A 21,285-nucleotide genomic window follows, 5' to 3' on the forward strand; every position below is an offset into this window, starting at 1 on the left:
CACTCCAGGATGGAATGAACTTATATGTTTGTTCTTGTCAAATCCTCTCATGTCTACATTTTTCAGCTCATGTATACGATCGTTACAATAGCATAGTTACTGGATTATGCAATTAGCACTGTTGTGAGATTTAGCGTTGAGAACAACACTCCATGAGAAGATTTATTTGTATTATGAGGCATATAAGAATGATTTTATGGCTGTTTGTTATTTCCCTTGCGTCCCGTAGGTTTAAGTCGGTATACTTAGTCTCTTACAAATAGGGATTATGCATGGACAAGTGTTATTATGTGTACAAATCTTTTCTTGCCATGTAACATACTTCTTGTCATTAGTGTTCCTTTGTGATACGTTTTCTATTACTGGCACACAATCTGTTTGACAATGTTTCCATTACGTTTTCAAAAGGAATGGTCCAACGTACAGTACTTGTACTTTAGGTTCCTTCTACGTATCAGTACGGCTTCTAGCATCGAAATGCCCAAAATAGTCTATAGCTTGCAGGCTCGCAATATTGTCAATGATACAGAGTGCGAAACAACGAATGGAAGATGAGCAGTGCACTTGATTGGTCAATAAGTTTTAGAGAAAAAAAGTTTTACAACAATGATGCAAGGTGACACGAAGACCAGATTAGCAGCAGGCGGATATCAAAGCTTGCTCATCAGTGAAAACCTTATTGTAAATAATTGATTTTTTTTTCGTGAATCCGTTGCACAAACGCCTCAAACCCAGGCCAGAACGTAGTCTATTGAGCATACATAGAAGCCTGAACATTGAGCCTCCTGGGAAAGAGTTGTATCTAAAAACATTGCTCAAAGGAATATCAGGGCCATAGCCCCGTGATGGACTCGTGAGTGCGCTTCAAGCACACATCACACCATCAACCATTCTGCCGCAGGATGGGGCCACGGAGGCGTGACCTCTCTCCTGTCATCACCTTCAAGGTTTCATTTTCCCTCAGAATCTTAAGGAGTCATGATGTATCCCTGAGGGGCTCGGGAATACGATGATGACGGGTGATAATCAGCGATCCTCTTCCCCCCAAGCCCAAAGGAGGAAGACTCATCTCCACATCTCCGGCATCTTTGGTTCGAATCATTTGAAGGGTGGGGTGTTCTAATGTTGAAGCAAATGACATCGTATATTTACAGGCTTCTCTTGCACGAGTAAAAAATCATCGGTATCCAATACATAATTTGATGAAGATCTTCACATTTGGACGAGAGAGGGGGAGCGTGCACTTGAGATGAATGATGTTAATGCCTGGTCAGACAAGCAGATTCCAGCAACGACTTATTTTAATTATCCTTTTTGTTTCTAGCATGCATCCCCCTTACGTAAGAATCAGGCGCACACTTCCATTCTACCGAGCCCATTTCATTTGAAATGAAATGACGTTATGGATATGAGCGAACGTGAGTGGAAATGTTTTTCACTGTCCCAACAGAACCTAGAAAAGATTGCAGATTGCATCGGTTTCATTTTATTTCGGATATCAAGATCTTATCAACAACCCTTACGCGTCTCTCCGAACCCATTGGATGAAACCTTAATTAGACATTCTGTGCAGACCTAAAGCTATAACCTTCAAATTTCGATCGGAGGGAGTAGTGTGTGAGGTGCTCAGACTTTGCTATCTGTGGGAAAGTCGTCGCACTTTCATTTCGTTTGGTGTTTTTCCCCGCAAGTACCTCATCAGTCATGTCTATGAATTGGGTACACGGTGGCAAGCCGGTGCAGGTGGTTATTGGAATTTTCTCTCATTTCTGTAGAAATACGACGGGAACAAGGACATCTGAGCGTGACACGAAAGATAAGACGCTGATTGAGTACTTCTGGGGCTTGGAGATTGGAGCAAGTTTTTTCCTGAATCTTAATTTTTTCTTGCGACTGCACGAATCTCATCAGAACTAGAGAGTTACTATCCGATGGTACAGTTTATTTGAATTCTCCAACAGGCTTGCACCCGCCTCTTTGATTATGATTGATGTCCGACTATCCCGCGCAGATCAGGAAAACTCTTTCATCTCACCATCCCTTTCTGTGCGGGAATTTCATCAGTGATCCCAACGCTTCGGAATAGATGTATCCCATTAGGAAGTTCGTGCCAAAATTTGAGTGCGCATATCTGCTACTTGTTATATGAACATAAGATCGATAGTAGCATCCTTCATTTGAACCCTACATCTGAAAGAAGTACATGGGTAGATTTACATTGTTTATAAATGTATGGTAGTATGTGGGGTGCCCTTTAACAGTTTTACGCATCTCCATAGCCTTTTCTCTGAAAAGGTATAGATAGCAACAACATAAAAATCTAGGAAGACTTCCATTTTGTCATCTATGATAATTATTCCTACATGGAAAATAACCAATTCAGTTCAAGGAAATTTCCAAGGAATCAAGGTCCGGGGTGAATATAGAAAGCCACGAGTATAGAACTACGTTGATGAAGGGTAGACATTAAGGTAGACGGTATCTTCTAACAAGTCACACCAACTAGATAGGTAAGCCCGGTGTTTTGAATCATCAGCAGAATCCATGATATCAGTGATATTGACATAATATTGACAATGGAGAAAAGTGATGGTTATCGCTCGAAACGTTGGAGAGTAAGCCCCACATTCGTTGAACCGTACGTAATGATAAATTGTCAGTGAAATAACGAGTCCGATATTCGTGGAAAGTCGGTTGGTGCCGAGAGAGGCTCGCTTGTATGGACTAGTGTGGTGATTTACTGTCTGTAGCGTCGGGGCTGTTGCTATGGCCTGCTTTATAGATAATCAATAGGGTGATGAGCACCCTTCTCCCTCTTCAGGGAGACTTTAGCCGGCTGGCTTCACTCCCGTAAAAGTACCGCCTTGTCTTAAAGGCCGAGGAAAGTTTAAGTCGTAACGACCTCCTTGATTGAGTTAAGTCGGGTGAGGTCTCGAGAGGAATTCTAAGGACAATGAGAACGGTGTTTCCGGTTGTCAAGCGGTGTTGTCACGTGCTCAACCGACAAGCACTGAATGCGATAACGGTCTTAACCCACTTCTATACTGACTGCCGGAATGTCCGTGATTCTTGATCGCAAGGCATCAGAATTCAAGCTTAGCTATCTGCTTATGTCTTAGTTGCCATGCAGGATGATGTATAAAATCGGAAGAATCACGCGGCTAACAGTATAGACTATGACCAATGTCAGACTGATCACAATTATGATGCAAAAGTTTCTCGTCTTTTAGTAGTAATTTCAAAGATTCAGAATCTACCTGTCCGATGTGCATTCATCGTTGGCAACTGTTTTCTTCATTTAACTGTTGTCTTGATTTTGAAAAAAAAAACGGTTTTGCCCAACTTTAACCCAACGGGTCATGAAGATTTTTTGTTGCTCTCCATAAGGGTGGCCGTAAAAAAAGCCATTACAATTCGACATTGAAGTTGAGTTATCAACCCACTAAAAGCTGGGCAACATGACTTTTCAGGCATTCATCCCTGCACTCTGTGACATCTCTCCATGAATGTTGAAGATTTATCGCACGAAATATCAAAAGAACCGCAAATCGTGGCATCTAAGGCATAGACCAAAGGCATGTAATTGGTCAGTCAGGAAGCGGGGATTATATAACATGAAAGTTTCTCCAGTACGAATCTTTCGATAACGGCGGCATCTTTGCAGAGATATCTCGATTAAGACCGGAAATAAGGCGTCTCCGAGCGTCACCTTCATTTCCAGGTTCACTGGGACTTACTGACCTTTGCCCTTGACGCGTCAGGATCCCATTCACGCCGGCGCGGCGTCCTTTTGAGCCGATGTAAAATCGCGCCAAGGACACGCCGTCCGACGCTGACTGGAAGCTCTTTAAAACGTCACCGTGATAGGCAGAGTCATTCCGCGGAGCCGAAACGAGTTTTGAGATTATCAGATCCAAGGAGAACGATACAGAGGCAATCACAAAAGGCAATGGAGTTGCAAATGTGAATCGCGAGAGAGGCCAGCGGCGAGTCGATAGTCGCATCAAAGTCGTTTATAACCAGTCTATTTAGGCCCATGTTGGCAGAGATAAGAACTAGATTGACACAATGCGTTCATGGCCGTATTTCATAATCGAAGACTTTCATTAATCTCTTTCTCAATCCCAACTGGCGGGCATTACCCTTTCCAGCAGGTCTACGGTCATCTATTCCTCGAGAATAAAATGATGGGACTGTTACGAACATATGAAATATACGCCATCGATGCAAAATGAATACTTGGTTGGCCTAGTCTACAAAATGGACATCTAAAATAAGTCATAAACACGCATTTTAGTTTAGAAATGTACCAAGCGGTTGGGTGGACAATCTAAAGAGATATGCTGAGGCGAAAGACATGATTCCTCTACATTCGCTACATTAACGCACAGTACTGGGCCGAGCGAACTACAAATTGGACAATAGCTAACACGGGTTAAAATGGTATTCCTCTGTGGGAAACAACAGCAATGACTAGCCTGTTTTGCAACAAAGGTAATATTGTAGAACAAATGCACAGAGTAAGTGAGACAAATGTTTTCATCGACTACCTACAGTACAGTACAGAACCCGATCATGGATCTGAAATTGGAAACTGGTATACAACGATCAACTGTCATCTCCCCGCTGGAAAATGCAACTGACCTGACTTGAAAAGTGGGTAGCGAAGTAGGTAATGCGGGTATGATGTACGTAAGGTGCTCTCATCATGGCACTGACAAAAATCTAATGTATCCTAAACTGTTAAGCAGGGAGACAAATGGTGAACGTCGGCCCTTATCGGGCAACTGCAGCAACGGCAAGGCTATTTTGAAAAACATGTAGGAAATTAAGTGATACAGATATGGGTAACCAGAAACCATTACGCGAGTGGACGTATGAACAATACCGAAACATGCTTCAAATGTTCAAACACGAAACCCAAATGACATTGCAAGCAATTCACCTTGGACAAAGACACAAGGACAAATCTAGGAGTATCGAAGCTATGTTTAGCCATAAGCAGTCAAATGTATAACGTTTGACTGGCGGATTGTGGATTGCAACTAAGCCACAGACATGAAATAAAATGCCAAGACCATCGATTTCTGACCGACATTTGGCAGATTGGATAGAGTGGTCTTCACATGCAGAGTGAAAGAAAAATGAAATCCTATTCTTTATTACGAGCCAGTACATGACTTCGAATTCAGAGTGGGGTTTCGTTGGAAATGAGTACAGACAAAGTCCCTGTTTCCAGAATAGCAATTTGCAACAAATGGATGGCAAATATGGAACACAAGCTCACATTGGGAACTACTTCAAAGCCTTGCTTGAACGTGGCCCATCGTGGGTAATGGACAATCGACTGAAATGGGATTTCTCTATATTTTCTAGCCGTAATCTTGTATTTCGAAGCTCGACTATTTTTTTGTTTTCATCAGATCGTGGACTGCCAGGGCTCCCTTTAGCACACACAGAGCATAAGACACACCAAAAATGATATATTTGGCGTTAAAAGTATAAATGATATGCCTGGTAATACAAGGAATAATTTCTTTTAACTGAAAACAAAATCAGCGTATACGCAGGTTCAGAGAAACGTCCCTCGAAATCAAAGTCGAAATGCAAATGTATAAAAACCATTCACTATGCCAACCATGCATTGTTAGCTACTTAAGCGCTACAGATCAGCTTCTTGGTCAATGTTCGAAGGGTGGTGATGTATTATCAACAGAAAATCACTTTGCATTTGTCACCGCTGGAACAAGGAGATATCTTGGCAGATCGCCACGGTACCAGCTCAGGGTTATAACAGAGCAGATCTTGTTGAAACTTGACACGTTTCTGCTGATTGATTGTGCCGAAGGAGACCAATTACGGACGATTTGAAAGCAAGGGTGAAAAGGCCAGTGCTTACATAACAGTGCTTACATACCCCCCCCAGTGGAACGGGGAAAGTTTAGATTAGTCTAACATTCGACATTGCTGAAAACAAAGTTACAAGCAAGCCTGACAAATGCAAATCCAGCGGACTCTTATTGTCAAATACGTGCAGATATTTTAATAGCTACCGGGTTCTGATTTTTTTCGTTGAAATCTACACATTAGATCTATTCTTAGAATATATGATATGATAAAGAAATACATGACAATACGCCTACAAACCTCTTACCTATATTCTACCGATAGATAAAAGCTACCGGACAAAAAACAAGTTGGCATGATGCCATCAGAAATCTGCTTTGGCAGTTGAATCTTCTCTATTTTGTTGACATAGACGATCTTCAATTTACGACCATACCACACTGCAAAAGCCATACAAAAAAAGTTTTCGCAAGTTACTTTTTATCTTTACTGCCCTGTGCTACTGTCTGATCCTTCAGTCAGTTTTAATGTACGTATAAATGGCACTACAAGAAAGTTACTAGCACTTTATTTGTGACATACCGGGTCCTTTACATCGAGTATTTATACCCTTGGGGGAAGCAGCGTGTTACGCCAACCATTACTGCCTTATTAAAGTTTGCCGGCAAAGTATATTCCAGAGAAAGTAAAAGCAGAAAAAGCCAGTGGCATTTTCAAAGCTGGTACAAATTGAACATAAACGCAAGGGGAGAATCGTCTGTTGCCAGTACAGGCGCCTCTTTTGGTTCAACCTTGTACATTAAAAGAGTGCCCTCCCCAGTTTTATCCCTTTCAAGAGCCCGTTTCTAAATATCAACTGTTTCATTTCGCTGCCCTTTACTGCCGTTAGGACTCTAAAAGTGCATCAATGCAGAGTTCTTAGATGTAGTGTGCACATTAGGTTTTGCATAGGATTTTAAAGTCGTTCCCTGAGTCACACATATACGCTGCTGTTAAATGTCTCTTGACACTCCTAACGGAAATATACACGAAGAAGCTGAACGGGAGCCTAGGCAATTCTATATCAACACCAGAATCCAATTTGCCGTTAAGGATAATCAGAAGCGTGTAGAAATCTTCGCCTTAATCCTATTTCATGCTTCAGTGGGAATTTTTACCATCAATTTACCAAAAGGGTCATTGACCAGACAAGTGCAGCGCTTCGACAAGCCTGTTGTTTAATGTCTATATTCGTCAGAAATGAGCACAAATCGCTGTCTGAGGGAAAACAGACTACTTCTGCATTTCTACATTGCCAGTCAGGTTATTTGGAGAGTGGGTAATGTAGTAAAAGGAGCAAAGCCTTCATATAAATTTCCTACAGGAGAAGAGTTTATTGCAGAGGGACGACGGAGTCTCCTCTTACCGGCGCCACTTATAGTAAACTTTGCAAACACGGCCGTAAAGAAAAGCCTCAGCTCTACTCAAAGGTTGGGGAAGGTACGAAAAGGGACCCAAAGGGACATTAGTTGTACTCCCCGCCAGCTAACGGACTAATGATAGCCTTGATGGATGTTTGCTCTCCCTGGGGAGTTTCTAGTAGGTGCCATTACGAGTTGCTTCTAGCAGATTCCAAGCTGAGTCTGCAACCGCCACTCTTAACCACCTTGCAGCGACGAAAGAGCTGATGCTGGGAAAAGGAGAAGGTGTCATTTTCAAAAGTGTCAATCAAATGAATCGTCGTTCCCTTTAAAGGGTTCAGATAGTGGTAGGGCAGACATAAACACTCATCGAGAAAAACAACTCGCTGAGTCCCGTTCTACGTGTCGTTTTATGTAATACCGCTGCAAGTGTTTCATTTTTACAGCTCTCATTTTAATGATACTGTCACATAGCATGCATCTGTCATTCATACATAGTTTGTCATTACAAACAAAGTATTACCTTCTTATCTATCAGATCGAAACAACAGAGCGGAACACATGTTGCATTTCCCTAACTGCAATTCTACAGCATCTAAGACTTTCATTCAACTTATAATCCCTTTGATTTCGATGCTTATTATATAAATAAGGTATAAAGATTAGAGTATTCATCCGATTTGTTCTTACCGAATCATGTAACGACTCTTAAGAAATCTTTATTCTGATAGGGTGAGATATCCATATTTAGTATACCGATTAACATCAAAAATATGTAGTTATTCCAAATACCTTCAACCATTTCCATTGATTTGGATTCATATATTCACAAACAGGGTTTTAGTCTAGGATCATTACGTCACCGTAGAAAAGCCTTTTACGTTATCTGGGAATACCTAAGTGAGTTCTGCTGAAAAGCTGTATCCTGAATGAGACAGTTCTCTATCTAGTCCCACCATATGTTGTCTAACTGCCAGCTTTGCGCAGTGGGATGAGACAAGCGCTAACGAAGGAAAGCTTTACCTAAATCCACGGCACAAAACGTTTTTCTGGCATGATCTATACTGCGCGAGTTCCCCCCGTTTTATCTAGTTTGACGATTGGTCCACACGACCCAATGCTATTCATCACAGACTAGAGATGTAGTCAACGCCATTCATCATAATCTTCCCCGCTGTCGTCTGATCCGCTCAGCCTTGTTCGCAGGCCGCCTCCTTTCTTTGGTCTTACCGACGGGGCTTTGCGAAGTCACTGCTGAATGCAATCGGAAGTCGTTCAAACGGACAGCAACCGACGACATTCACAAACTTTTCGACTCCTTGCCTACGTGAGCTGATCCAGATGGAACAAGACAGAAAAGGATAGAGTGACGGGATGCTTATTATCATATATGAGCATAAGGTTCACCTTTGCTGACACTTAGTACAGACTCAAAACTTTAATCCCCCCATGGGCTCTTTTACTGCAGTCTTCCTCAAAATGCAAGACCTTACAGACACACGAGGTCAGCGATTGGTCTAAAGTGCCAGGAAGTTCACACCGCCCGCCAGATCTGTTGAGTGATATAGTTGGTGGACCCTGTTGCAGATGGCATCCTTGATTCCTCTCACAAAGAAGTCCTGATAAGTGTTTCCTTAACGGAAAATTGGATTCTGGTGTTGATATGGAAATGTCTTGGCTCCCGTTCAGCTTCTTCGTGTATATTTCCGTTAGGAGTGTCAAGAGACATTTTAAAGCAGCGTATATGTGTGACTCAGGGAACGATTCAATATCCTATACAAAACCTAATGTATACACTACATCTAACAACTCTGCATTGATGCGCATGTATTGGTAAGAGACGATTCTCAAGGATTTCTCCCGTTCCGTTTTTGTTCAATTTGTGCAAACTTTGAAAATGCCATTGGCTTTTCCTGCTTTCACTTACCGTTACCATTAATATTCATTGCGCCTGGATCTTTGCTGCGTCGTATTGTAACTTTCCTTTAAGTTAATAAGAACGTGGAGCCATATGAGGAGACACGCGATGGAACATCAGACCATTGAAAGAATAAAACTATCCCAAATTTAGAGCTGACTCGACTATATATCTTGCAGATGTAGTATTGCTTGTCTATTTCTTTAGGTCAGTGCTGCATTCGAATTTTATTCCTATTACTCCATCGTGAAAATTGTGATTGAGACAAATTGTCAAGGAGAAAGGTAGATCGATCATATTCTGAAGTAGCGAATTGATCTGGGGGCATCAAAAATAGGTCTCTCTGATCTTTAAAGCATATTCGTGTCTTCTGGCAACGGATATATCGGAGTTCTTTTTGCATTCAAAGCGTTACAGATCTTCTCTCACAAAGTGCTCTCACTCGAAACCCAAGTACATTTAGTTTCCTCTGAGGGAATGCCAAATTTGAAAACACCCAGTACTTTTTAAAAAATTCAAGCAAGTTGCACTCAACGTCTGCACTTTTTGGTAGCTCGCCAAATTGCTAGCAATACACTAGCGGATTTCTCCGACATTCCCTATTTGGGCACTAATCCTGCCGACGCGGCATCCGTGCTAGAAGCTATCCATTCTGATTAGCATCTTTTCAACGGACTCCTCTCAAGTTGCCCATTATCACCTCCAAATAGCTTTAGAGGACGGACTCTACGCCCGACTAACACAATTATCTTTACAGGCTCGCTAATTCAACGTCCAATAACAAGTCACATGCTGTAAGCGCCAATGCCAGCCAGAGGGGTAATGCACACGAGTATTGGCACTTCTGTAAATTGAAGAAGAGGAAACACACACACTGCAAGAAAAGATGAACAAAAGAACTGTTCGAAATAACGCTGACAAAGCCACGTTATGAAGGACATAACTCAAAGTAACTTTCCGTACTAAAAACTTTACCCAAAGGATATTGATCCCGTATTTGCTCAAAGGCGTAACTCATAATATTTCTAAGCACGATGAAATGTGTGCTTGAGTAGCGATGTTCAGATACCTTTTTGGCAAGTGTTCAACATTTTGTAGAAAGTTACGGCTTTGCGAATGTTTAAATTCACTTTGATTTGAGTGCACACGAAGTACATACTGGTAACGCAGGAATGGCCCAGGGCGTCAGGAAGTAAAAGTTAAGTGCTGCGAGGTGTGGATCTACTTCCACACGCAACTCGGTTACCGGTTATAAAGTCAACTCTGAAATGCCAATAACCCTAACACTTATGCATACGTATCAAAACTCTGACAAACAGGCCGGAATACCAACTGGTGTATAGCAGAAATGAAATACCAAACCACCAACTCACTGCACGGTTCGGCTAAATTGTGCACGCTTCCCTTACGTATACCCAAAAGTAAACAGATACGACACTCTGCTCGTTGGCACGCACTGCACCATGCATAAGCAACAAAAATTCGTCCTTTGTGCAAAAGACAGATAGGTTTTTCGTCACGCCCTTTTCCACGACATCAGTTTAGTCTAACCGACCGCCTCGGTTTCTGCCACGCCCTGTGGAGGCCACGGCTGGCAGGTGTATAGGACCTCCGTCTTCCACGTTGCACCGCTGCGCCGTGGGTACTAAACCGAAAAAAACATCGTCATGCCATTTTCACTACTGCCATTCACAGAGTAAAGGATCCGTTCAAAGGACGTCCGATCCACGTGAATTACAATACTTTTTTTCATTTAAACGATCCACCAATCACCATGCCATTTTCACTGCTGAGTGGAGTATCCCTTCAGTGCTAAGTTTAAGTTAAAGTCCTCCATAAGGTGCACAGGGCGGTGCCCATCAACGTTTCATAGCCCTGGGCCACACTGTGGTGCAATCGCTGCAGTAGAGGGCTAGTCCACTGGCAGTGGGGTGTGTTTAACTTCCATACTGTTTCAGAAGCATGTACCATTTTTATAAAGTCTTTGGTGCGCCTCTTGTCCAGAGGTGTCCTACCCGGGGCTTGAACCAGGGCCTTCTGGTCCAAGTAATCAGAACCAGATGTGGTAAGTAACAGAAGCGCATACCACTACACCACAGGGACCACTACACCCCATCCCTTCAATGTAACATACAAAAAAAGTTTCCTTCTCTTTCCTAAATTCAAACTTTCGCAACATGGAAACATGCCAGGCAGCGATATTGTATTTGAAAAATAGCATTTGTACATGCTTATATTCATCTATTGATCTATTTCCGTAGTTTTTGGCCAAGGTGCCTCAGCTCAGTGACAATGCACTGCTGTGCAGTGAGGCCCTGGACCAAATGTTTAAGAGTTCGAATCCTTACTGTTGTTTCATATCAGACTTCCGTGGTTGCCACCCTTTGCAGTAGTTATCGCTGTCCATTGTACTATTACATAGATTAATTGAACCTGTATGTACTTTAGATGGCTGCTGCTCCTTTAAACAAGCTGTAGCTTGCTGTAATGTAACATTTAACCAAGATACCTTTCCAATATCAAATGCACGGCAATGAGCCGCTAGGTAACTCATCGCATGCCATCATTTTATGTTATACTACATGTATGCAGACACAGGTTGTATTTTGAACGTTCTCGCCCCTGAATAGCCATATGGCAGCAGCAACACTTTCCCTTCGCCCCCTGGGTTTTACCAAAGGCACACTGGTATCAATTTTCGCGTTAGGAATTGAATTATAGGCGTCATCAGGGACGGTGTTTTATTATCATAACGCTGAAAGCTCATTGCTTTAGCAGGCGATAAATTGTCTGATGAAAACACGCGGAGCCTTACAGGTGCGATGATTGGTGTTAGTTTCCCTTCACACGCCACATGACTGATTCATATTCCTCCCCGAACCGTTATATTAATTGATCCCTCTTTCATTTGGTGACGCCACCTTCGACCCGCGAAGGATCCAAATCACCAGGTTTGATATTATCGCGATTTCTCGCGGGATTTCTCCGATCCCGCGGGATTTTGTACCAATCAGGAAGATTGTGAAATGGCCTTACGTCACATCTGCAGATGGGAGCGTCGATCCCTCGGTACGATGCGAGGCCATCAGTATCAAAACTTTTTAGAAGGCAAACGACCAAGTGCGCATTGATTTTGACCTGTTTATGAAAAACGGCCTTGCTCGATTTGAACGCTAGGCAACAAGACACACCTATGCCCCGATCCAAGGCATCGAGTACTTTTCCACAAATGATAAAGTCGATGAAAACCCTTGATAAGACTGCTTCGCAATGCGAAAATGTGTCATAACTGTAAACAATGAGGTCACATGTATCATTTTGCTAAACAGGCTTCTGGGACTCGTCCAGCTTATTCAGGGGGATCTGCAAATATGTTTTAACCCAAGACTTCTGACCATAGAAAGCAAACTAGCTTCATTTGTTATCGCATCGAATTGGCCACAGGAACTTTGAGATGTCCCCCTTGTGGGTCATGTTGCGCTCTTAAAATGTTTTGCAACGTCTGAGGGGCTCATTTAACCACAGAAAGATTCAGATAGATCTGTGTGAACAGCGCGTTGTAACCATCACACCTGCTTTATTTAAGCGTCCAAAAATCGATCCAGTTCCACTTTCCTAATTTCTGTTCTTTACAGCTTTGACAGTCAACCACTCATACGGTCCCGAAACTACATGGTCACGTCACAGACGGTTGATTTCCACGGTTTCACTGTCTTCAAACCTCAGTGAGAACGGTCACTTAGATCTATAGACGTCAAACAAGTTGCAGACACATCTGTCGGCGTTTTCGATATTGTCTGGTCACATTTGAGAGTCTTGATGTCCCATGAGTCGGTTCTCTATCGATTTTTTATCAAGATTTCATCACTTATTCCCAATCTATTATTCTATTACACTCACGCCACTTGACTTGAATAAAATAACAGCCTTCATTTAGAGAAACGCTTCGTTGAAATATGGGTGGAGGTCATATAACAAGTTTTGGTTTTAACTTGAGGAACAGAGCACATTTTATGACATCTGAAGCTTTGTTTACAATTTGTAACGCTGTAAAAGTTCTTGAAACCGTCGCACGGACGATATAAGAGCAGATTAATGCACATTTCATGCTGCGAGCCTGTTGAGCACCGGTAAGAAAACGAGCCATAAAAGAGATTTCGTCACGCCGGAAAGATAAAACTTCACAGTAACTCCTCAGGGGAACACAATATGCTGCGTTTATGATGGTTATATTTCATAAAGTTTGGGTCACCCTCAAAGGGTCACCCTCAAAGGTCTCATATCGAATCACAACAGGATGGGGTAAAAGGAACATCTCATCACCCAAGGGATCTCATAGCGCATCATAGAAAGATTGGGTAAAAGCTTAAGGAACATTTCGTATAGAAACACCCAAGGGGTCTGATAGCGAGTCATGGCAAGAAGCTATCTGTTACTTCAAGGCCGTTCGAGGCCATACGAAAACTTCATCATTGCAAGAGGACGCAATATACAATTGGGAGATGGTCGGACCCCCAGGACCTTACGCGAGATTCAACGATACATTAGGGAGAGTTTGATGTGTGTCAAAGGTCAGCTTATTGCAGTGGGAGGTGCGGCAATCGCGTTGTTATGAACCCACCTGTCACTCAGCTTGGGAGTTTTCATCTTCTTTGAAGTGTCCTCAAATGGCTTCTTCTGACTTATTTATTGCTTATCCTATCAGCTGTGCAATCAAAAGTATGACTGCATGCTACATCGGTAGGTTCTTCTGAGGACGACAATGACAGATACGTTTGAATAAAATAGAAAGCAGCTTGAGACAAAAACATCGCAACAAATTTGCCCAACGCGAGATGTGCATAGAAATGTAATAGACAAGACGCGATACACAACTTCACCCTGGCCATGTTTGAAAAGTTTCCATACTCCCTCATGAATACACCAGTACTTGGGAATCAAGTTATCTTTAAGCTTTCAGCAACACAATCCCTTGACGATGAATTTCAATAACAACTCCTCCAGTGGATTTTGATTGTTCAAAAGTCATTATAAGGAGGTACATGTATTGATTTATTGTGACTAGCACAGTAGAGGCTAGTTTTCAGAGATGTCAGCGGGCAAAAGATTAAACAAATGGAATGAAACCAGCAGTGTATCTATGGTCACACGATGCACTGTCATATTGTCAAGAAAGCATATCTGATTGCCTGGCAGACCAGACGTCTCGTCTATCAAGCCCCAAAAAGCACATCGCTATCTGTGTGTTTCCTGGGCGTTACCCCACTCCATCTGCGTGAGTGTCTCAGGGACAATTTCCTTGAGCGGTGGCCCGTGGGGAGCCGGCCTTGTCCCCTGTACTCCCAGCGGCCGTCACCCCCCACTGGTAGATAGAGCGTCCGTGTCATGCCGACAGATGGCCGGGGAGTCGTGCAACACAACCGTCAATTATCCCGTCAGAAAATTGGCATCCAACCGCTTCAGAGATGTTATAATTGGATTAGTCAAAACGCCCCTGTCAGCTGGGGAAATGATTTACGACACAGTCCTATACACTGGGAGTACTCCACCTACGCACCTGGCATAGGGACGGGCTGGGATTCCCTTGTTGAATCAAATAACGTCTGGCAGTGTTTCTCACTTGTTTCTAATATGACTAGCTTAAACTACATCACAGATCATTGTTCCGTGAAGATCCGTAACGTTAGCAGTGATGTATGAGATCAGTATTTTGAGAGAATAAACATCGAGAGATGTCTTCGATGAAGGGACCAATAACCCTTGTCCTGAGAGATTGTGTAAACACAGGCTATAATTTTCAGTCTTTACCCTATGTTTTCACTGTTTTCATATCTGTAAGCACGTCCATGAATGTATGTTCAGATTGATAGTTACATAACATGTGCTCAATAAAAGGGCTATCATAACCACCACTTAAATATCCGAGGCGCCAAGGCTGCAATATTCTCATTCTTCTTCAATGGTATAATAACAGTCAAGCATTCTTTCGAAGAGTATAATTAGAGTCAAGTGGATTCTTTGCGTGACTGTATTTCACTTATTGTTATTTATTTATGACCAATTATCATGATGGTCTCAAAGTGTAACAAAACCCTGTCATTGTCTGGTAAGAGCGCTGTTAACTGGTCTTATTTCATTGTCCTTCGTCTAGGAATAGCCCCAGTTGTCATATCAATCATAGCAAAGTAAGGTCTGATGGAGTTTGGTGGTTTGGAAGTTAGAAATTACGTCTCTGCATCGCATGGTCAAAAGTTTGAATCTATTTCAATCAGCATGCCGAACCCTTCAAATTAAAGTTGGAGTAAGGATATAGAAATTCAAACTCTGCAGTTGAAATTGAGCGTTTAAACCCTTCAGACCAAATCAGAAGTTTAAATCCGATTCTGGGTTTTCAAATTCTGCAGATCATTTATGAGTTCGAATCGTGCGCTTATTTATACATATATATATGTGTGTGCTTACAATAAGGCCTTTCCCAAATCAGGCTGTATAAATAAGCGCACGATTCGAACTATATATATATATATATATATATATATATATATATATATATAGTCAAACCTTGAGTACTTTATGGTAAAGTTAATCGACTTCCAAAAAATTGGATCATGCCACAGTGTGTGCTGACCGAAACATATCTTTCCAAACGCAGCTTGTACTTTCAGGGCAAATGGAATGAGAGCATTGCCCCGCGTACCGTGTCATAGTCGCAACTAAACGTTGCCAATGGGTAGCAAATGCGTCGCTATGGTCTGAATGGCTGGCCAGTATTACGGGTCATGAAGGGATCATTGCCGTTCGATATCGCGTTATCGCTGGGAAAACGTGAAAGCCGCCTTCACAGCCCTCCAATGGAAATTGGGGCTTACAGCCGGACCTAGGTCGTAGTTCTACACCGTAAAAGACTTTCATGCGTCTTTCGGTTATCTTGGTGTATATAAACGCCATAAAACGTGGATGCCTTTGAAACGATCCATTGTATCATGTTATCTATATGTCACAGGGCGGTCGCTCCACGGGATCCAAAGTTACAGTATCTGCTAAAGATTGTCGCGCTCATCAAAGTATGTTTGATCATGGATGATGGGTTTTGCTAGAGGGTAAACATAGCTTCGCGACAAGAAGGTTGCAGTAACCTTGTCAAGTATAGGATTAGACCGTGGCATAGTGGCTCCTTGTGCGTATGGACAGATAAGTTAAAACTTTATGGTACGCCATATCTAGAGTTTGATACACAACGATATAGGACATGTGGGACGAGCGACGTTATCTTTTCTGTACAGAAGGTCCTTCCAGCTGTTGCAGCAGCGTGGAGGGATGTCAAGGCATTTTCCCATTAACCAATCTTCTGGTCCATTTGCCTTGTCACCAGACTGCAGATGCACACTGCAGATAGCACGGTGCTGCGATGCGTTTTCTGCCACTTATGAGGAAACAACTTGCCTATTTCGAGGGATGTTATTATGGAAAATATCGATCTTTCATGTCGAAATGTGGGTCACCTTTTGTCCAAAACGCAAAATGATACATCCATGAAAATGCAGCATACACTACATCAACGTAAAGATAGTCCTTCTGACGTTAATATTCGTGGACAATAAGCTACAGTGCTGATGCCCTAAAAGGTACCAACAACCATATTTGAAACTACTCGACGTTAGAGGGACCAAATGTTTAGGGTACACTTTTAAGGCTAATGCCATGTTATGTACCATACACTTGCTTCAATGTGATGGGCTAAGAATAACATCTATTGGAATGATGACGTAGAGTTGTAATTTGGTCATCGCGAGCATCTACCCTGGACAAAACAATATTTGACCTATGACTACCTACAATAAACAAAGGTTTATACTTAGAGCTTTTCAAGATTTGCTCATTCTGACCGAGTCGTGTAACCTCCAGCGCTTCATCAGGGTTTTGTCCCAGAATAATGCTTTCAATTTTCTGATCATTAATCAAAAGCGCCAGTGCAAATTTTAATGAGGTTATCGCCCAACTTAATCCCTTGGCTCTATCCAGGTATGACGAGTTTTAATACGTGCCTAGTTGAGCAAGAGAACACGCGGCAGGCCAGGTCTCTGTAAAACAGCTTGACTTATGTGATTATGTCCGGACCTAAATCGACCAAGCAAACAAAAGACATCAACGTTATAGCAGTAAAGGATATGGGGAACCCATTGAGTTACAAGGGGTTTTCACGTTGCATGCTTTAAGTGCAGTTATTCACTGAGAATGTCGTAATTTTTTCTATCCTTTCGGGTTAGGGCTTTGCACTTGTAAATGGCGAGATATGAGGAACTGATTGGGATTTTCTCATCATGGAGTTAACGTTTGAACTTCTGAACTTCGGTAAACTTTACTGACGTGATAAACGATTCTCCAAGAAGCGTAAGCTGGTGGGCCCCTGGAGTATAGTACAACGGGGATCACAATGTTTCCGGCCGGCAGTTGATAGTACAGCACAGTCCCCTGGCCATGCCTACCGTTTCAATACAACTGATGATGCAATCAGGAAACGGTAATGGGATGGTGGCCTCCGTTAACAGAGAAATAATAAAGTTTCTTTTTGATTTCTGTAGCTGTTCATGCTAGTTGCTTACCATGGACGTTTTAAACGCATTATTACATATGTATGGTACATTGAACATAATAATGAGGTCTACCAATTACTGTACATGCATTTAAGTTCGCGTGGGTTTTTATTTCGCGGTAGGGAAAAATGGAGTGTTCGCGTTGGTTTTAAGTTCGCGTTTGAAACAAAAGTAGTGCTAGTCATAGGTGGGCGAAAAGTTTCTCGGTGGTTTTAAGTTCGCACTGAAAGTTCACCGCAAAAACCGCGAACATAAAACCACCGCGAACTTTTCTGCATTTACAGTATTGTTCACGCAAATTGTTGCAACAGAGCTGCTCAGCACTGATATGTTGTCAATAGCAATGTACAGTCTCTTCACGCAGACAGCTTCCATCACAATTATAAACGTCTCGAACTCGGATTATGTGAAAGTCATAGACATAACCTTTATGAGCCCCATAAAACTGTACGAACAAAATATGACTAAGTCGTAAAGAATGTTAATATTTCATATAACACGTGTTCTATTAAGTGATATGCAGTAAAATCGTCATTTGATCATTCGTAAAGGTTTTATCCTTGGTATGATGAATGTTTTTATTTCGATACGATGATATATCCTTGTCTACGTCCATCGTTATATGGGGAATCATCAAATGCGCGTCAGAACTTTTATTCAGGACAGTTTGTGACTTTTTAAGTGCCGTTGACGAGTTACCAATTGAATGAATGATGAGACGGAATCTGGTCGTAAGTTCTAGAAGCAACGGTTTGCACTTTGAAATAATTGCTCGACTTTTACCACGGGTACAATTAGCGTAGCAAACCCGTTTGAAGGTCGTGCACCCTTTATTACTGCAGCTACTGGCGTTGCATTAATGTTTTCCACTGAGACTTTTTATCTTACAGTAATGGGCAAATCGCTCCCGAGTTAGGCAAGGGGGACGAGACACATGGACGCACCTGTGCATATACTGACAATTATGAACGGTTGTATCGCACGGGTGTACAGGAAGGGTCGTTAGGAAGTAGTTTGCTTGGGGAATGTAATGGAAAGGAAAGTGGGGAAACGGGCACAGTCTATCAGTTTGAAAACGCTATGGCCTGTAGGGCTGTATGGTAGTGATATCGTGAAAACTGTTTTAAACACCGAATGGTTTTCGCTTCATTACATTTTACCACGTCTTGCAAACATGCAAATATCATTATATAAGGTAATGTACCATTCCACAGGGCTGTTGGACGATAGATGCTGATGGTTTGTTATGTCAGCAACTTGAAATAACTGCAATGCAATTAGTGAAAACAGTTAGAACAGAACGTCACATCCGAATAAGTCACATCCGGGACTTGATAATCCTCCGTTAACAGACCAATCACGTCGCCCAATGTCCTATGCTGTAGAAATGGAAAATAAAAGCATAAAAAGGCACTTATTTGACGGACATGCAGCCAGTCTTTCATTGGTTGAACCGATATTTGCCATGCTATTACTGGTTCAAACTACTAACTGTGATAAACAGTTAAGATCGGTCTATACACACGAAAAACTGACACACCCATACTAAGTTTAACTTTGTTGTCAGCCATTCAAAAGCTTCACTGCTTGATATGAGGAACTAGGATATTGTCAGTTGTTTACTTGCAGTTCTTCATATAATTATTTTTTTTACCTGCCAACATTTTGGTACACTGTCTGCTACTGTCATTTGGGATATAAATAATGACTATAGCAGAAAGACCAACGTTGGCAATCAAGACGAAGAACATAGTTACGGGCCAGAAATTTACAATAACCGATTATGATCTGCTGTAGCTGACTCACGTGTGCATGACGAACTGCATAGTAACACAGAACAGTTATGTCCCATCTGTCCCTCAAGAAAACATCAATAATGACAACAAAGGTAAAGTATTCATCAGCCGAAGAAGTATGCTGACTAACTATCTGCTGAAACCATTGGCATTGACAATGGATGCAAGATGCATTCCGTGTTTTAAACCGCGCATGTACATCGTGAGGCCTTGTGGGCAAAGTTGATGGCCACTGAGACATTAACTAAACACGTCTAAACAAAAAACATCAAGCATTGCATAGAAAGGAAAGGTTTGTACACCTTAGGGACCTTCAGTTTTGACCTCGCAAATGGCAGTTAAAACCGCGGACCGGCTTATTATAGCCACCCCCCTCCCTTTCCCAAATCCTCAACATGGACAACAGACAATGAAAACTTAGTGTGCCGGACGGTCCTAAACTCACCTTTCACATAATTCTGTGTACCCACCAGCTATCGTTGTGACATAAACAACCAAAAACATGCTTTTTGGTAGTTTCAGCCGTCTACGTGTTGATCTATAGTCACAAACAGCAAATAATCATCCACTCCGGTCATTTTGAATGACCTAGGCGGATGATACCATCTTATCTTGAGTAAGTGCGATACGCAAATGAGCTACGGCAATCAGAATGCTTTTGAAGCCAACAATTAAACCATAGCTTGATATTAGTGTATATTGATCAAAGAATATGAGCAAGATATAAGTCTATACAAGCATGTATGAATGTATAAAATTAGATAAAAGTTAGGTTTCCCCCTTATTCGGAATGTTCGGTCCCAATGACACTACCTGGTTATCCTCGCAAGTCGAAATAGATGAGATAACCCAGGTCGTCACGGGTCAACGTCGTCACACCAATCGGTAATCCGTATCTCTCATAGTTCTACGAACAGACGGTTAAAATTTTGCCACGTGAACAAGCCGATGGTTGCCTCATAGACTCAGGCACAGATAGCAATGATTGTTCTGTGACCACTGTAATGCTTGTAGACCTGATTGTACAAATTTCTAGAAGTAGATTAGTTTGTTCAGGTCATTAGGGATTGATTTCATCATATCGATCAGTGCATATGTTGCGACGATAGATTCATAGTTTATTTTTTAAAGAATGATGATTCAGAGACACTACAAAGTATCAATCTATCCTTATTGCATTTGTATGGCAGGTTGACACAACGGTTTCCTCTTATAGAGAACAATAAACATGTTCTTGTTTTGTTTTGTTTGTTTCTTTGTTTGTTTACACAGTGAGCCTGGCGAACGGCCGGATAGGACTTACTTTGCCAGAACGGGTCAATACCATTCTGGGCGACCCTGTAACTCTTACTGCCACCTTCGAGACCAACCGACGTCTTCTGTACCTATCTTGGGTCAAGGTCGACCCAAAGGACGCCTTAAGGAGGGTACCTGTCTTTACCTACCATACCGCCAGCGGCTCAGAGGCTTATGGGTACTACGAGGGACGCGTGGAGCTTGTCGGGAAGGCGTCTCTCAAGATTGAACCAACTAGGATGGAGGATGAGGGGCAATACATGCTCAACGTCATGATCGAAGGTCTTGGGAACGAGGAGCAGGTGACGCAACTCAACATAATGGGTACGAGATTTCATTTCATTTTTCTACTAGATTGACATGGTGTTGATTTGGAAGTTTGTTGGAAGGATATGAAGATATTCCATTACTCAATTCACTACTGCAACACACAC

The 21,285-nt window shown here is 42.1% G+C and overlaps 2 protein-coding genes across 3 annotated transcripts in view; both read left to right on the forward strand.

Moving 5' to 3' along the window:
* The window catches only part of LOC136443579 (caveolin-2-like), a 144,790-nt gene that overhangs the window by 11,938 nt on the left and 111,567 nt on the right, over nt 1-21,285 (forward strand). The gene's annotated exons all lie outside the window — the stretch shown is intronic.
* LOC136443575 (protein amalgam-like) overlaps nt 1-21,285 on the forward strand; it is a 57,677-nt gene that overhangs the window by 10,314 nt on the left and 26,078 nt on the right. For both annotated transcript variants that reach the window (XM_066440864.1, XM_066440865.1), the window contains exon 3: nt 20,828-21,175. In XM_066440864.1, the coding sequence (XP_066296961.1) occupies nt 20,828-21,175 (348 nt within the window). The remainder of the gene's footprint in view (nt 1-20,827; nt 21,176-21,285) is intronic.

This window comes from Branchiostoma lanceolatum, chromosome 10 (genome assembly GCF_035083965.1).
Source record: "Branchiostoma lanceolatum isolate klBraLanc5 chromosome 10, klBraLanc5.hap2, whole genome shotgun sequence".
NCBI classification, from domain to species: Eukaryota; Metazoa; Chordata; class Leptocardii; order Amphioxiformes; family Branchiostomatidae; genus Branchiostoma; species Branchiostoma lanceolatum.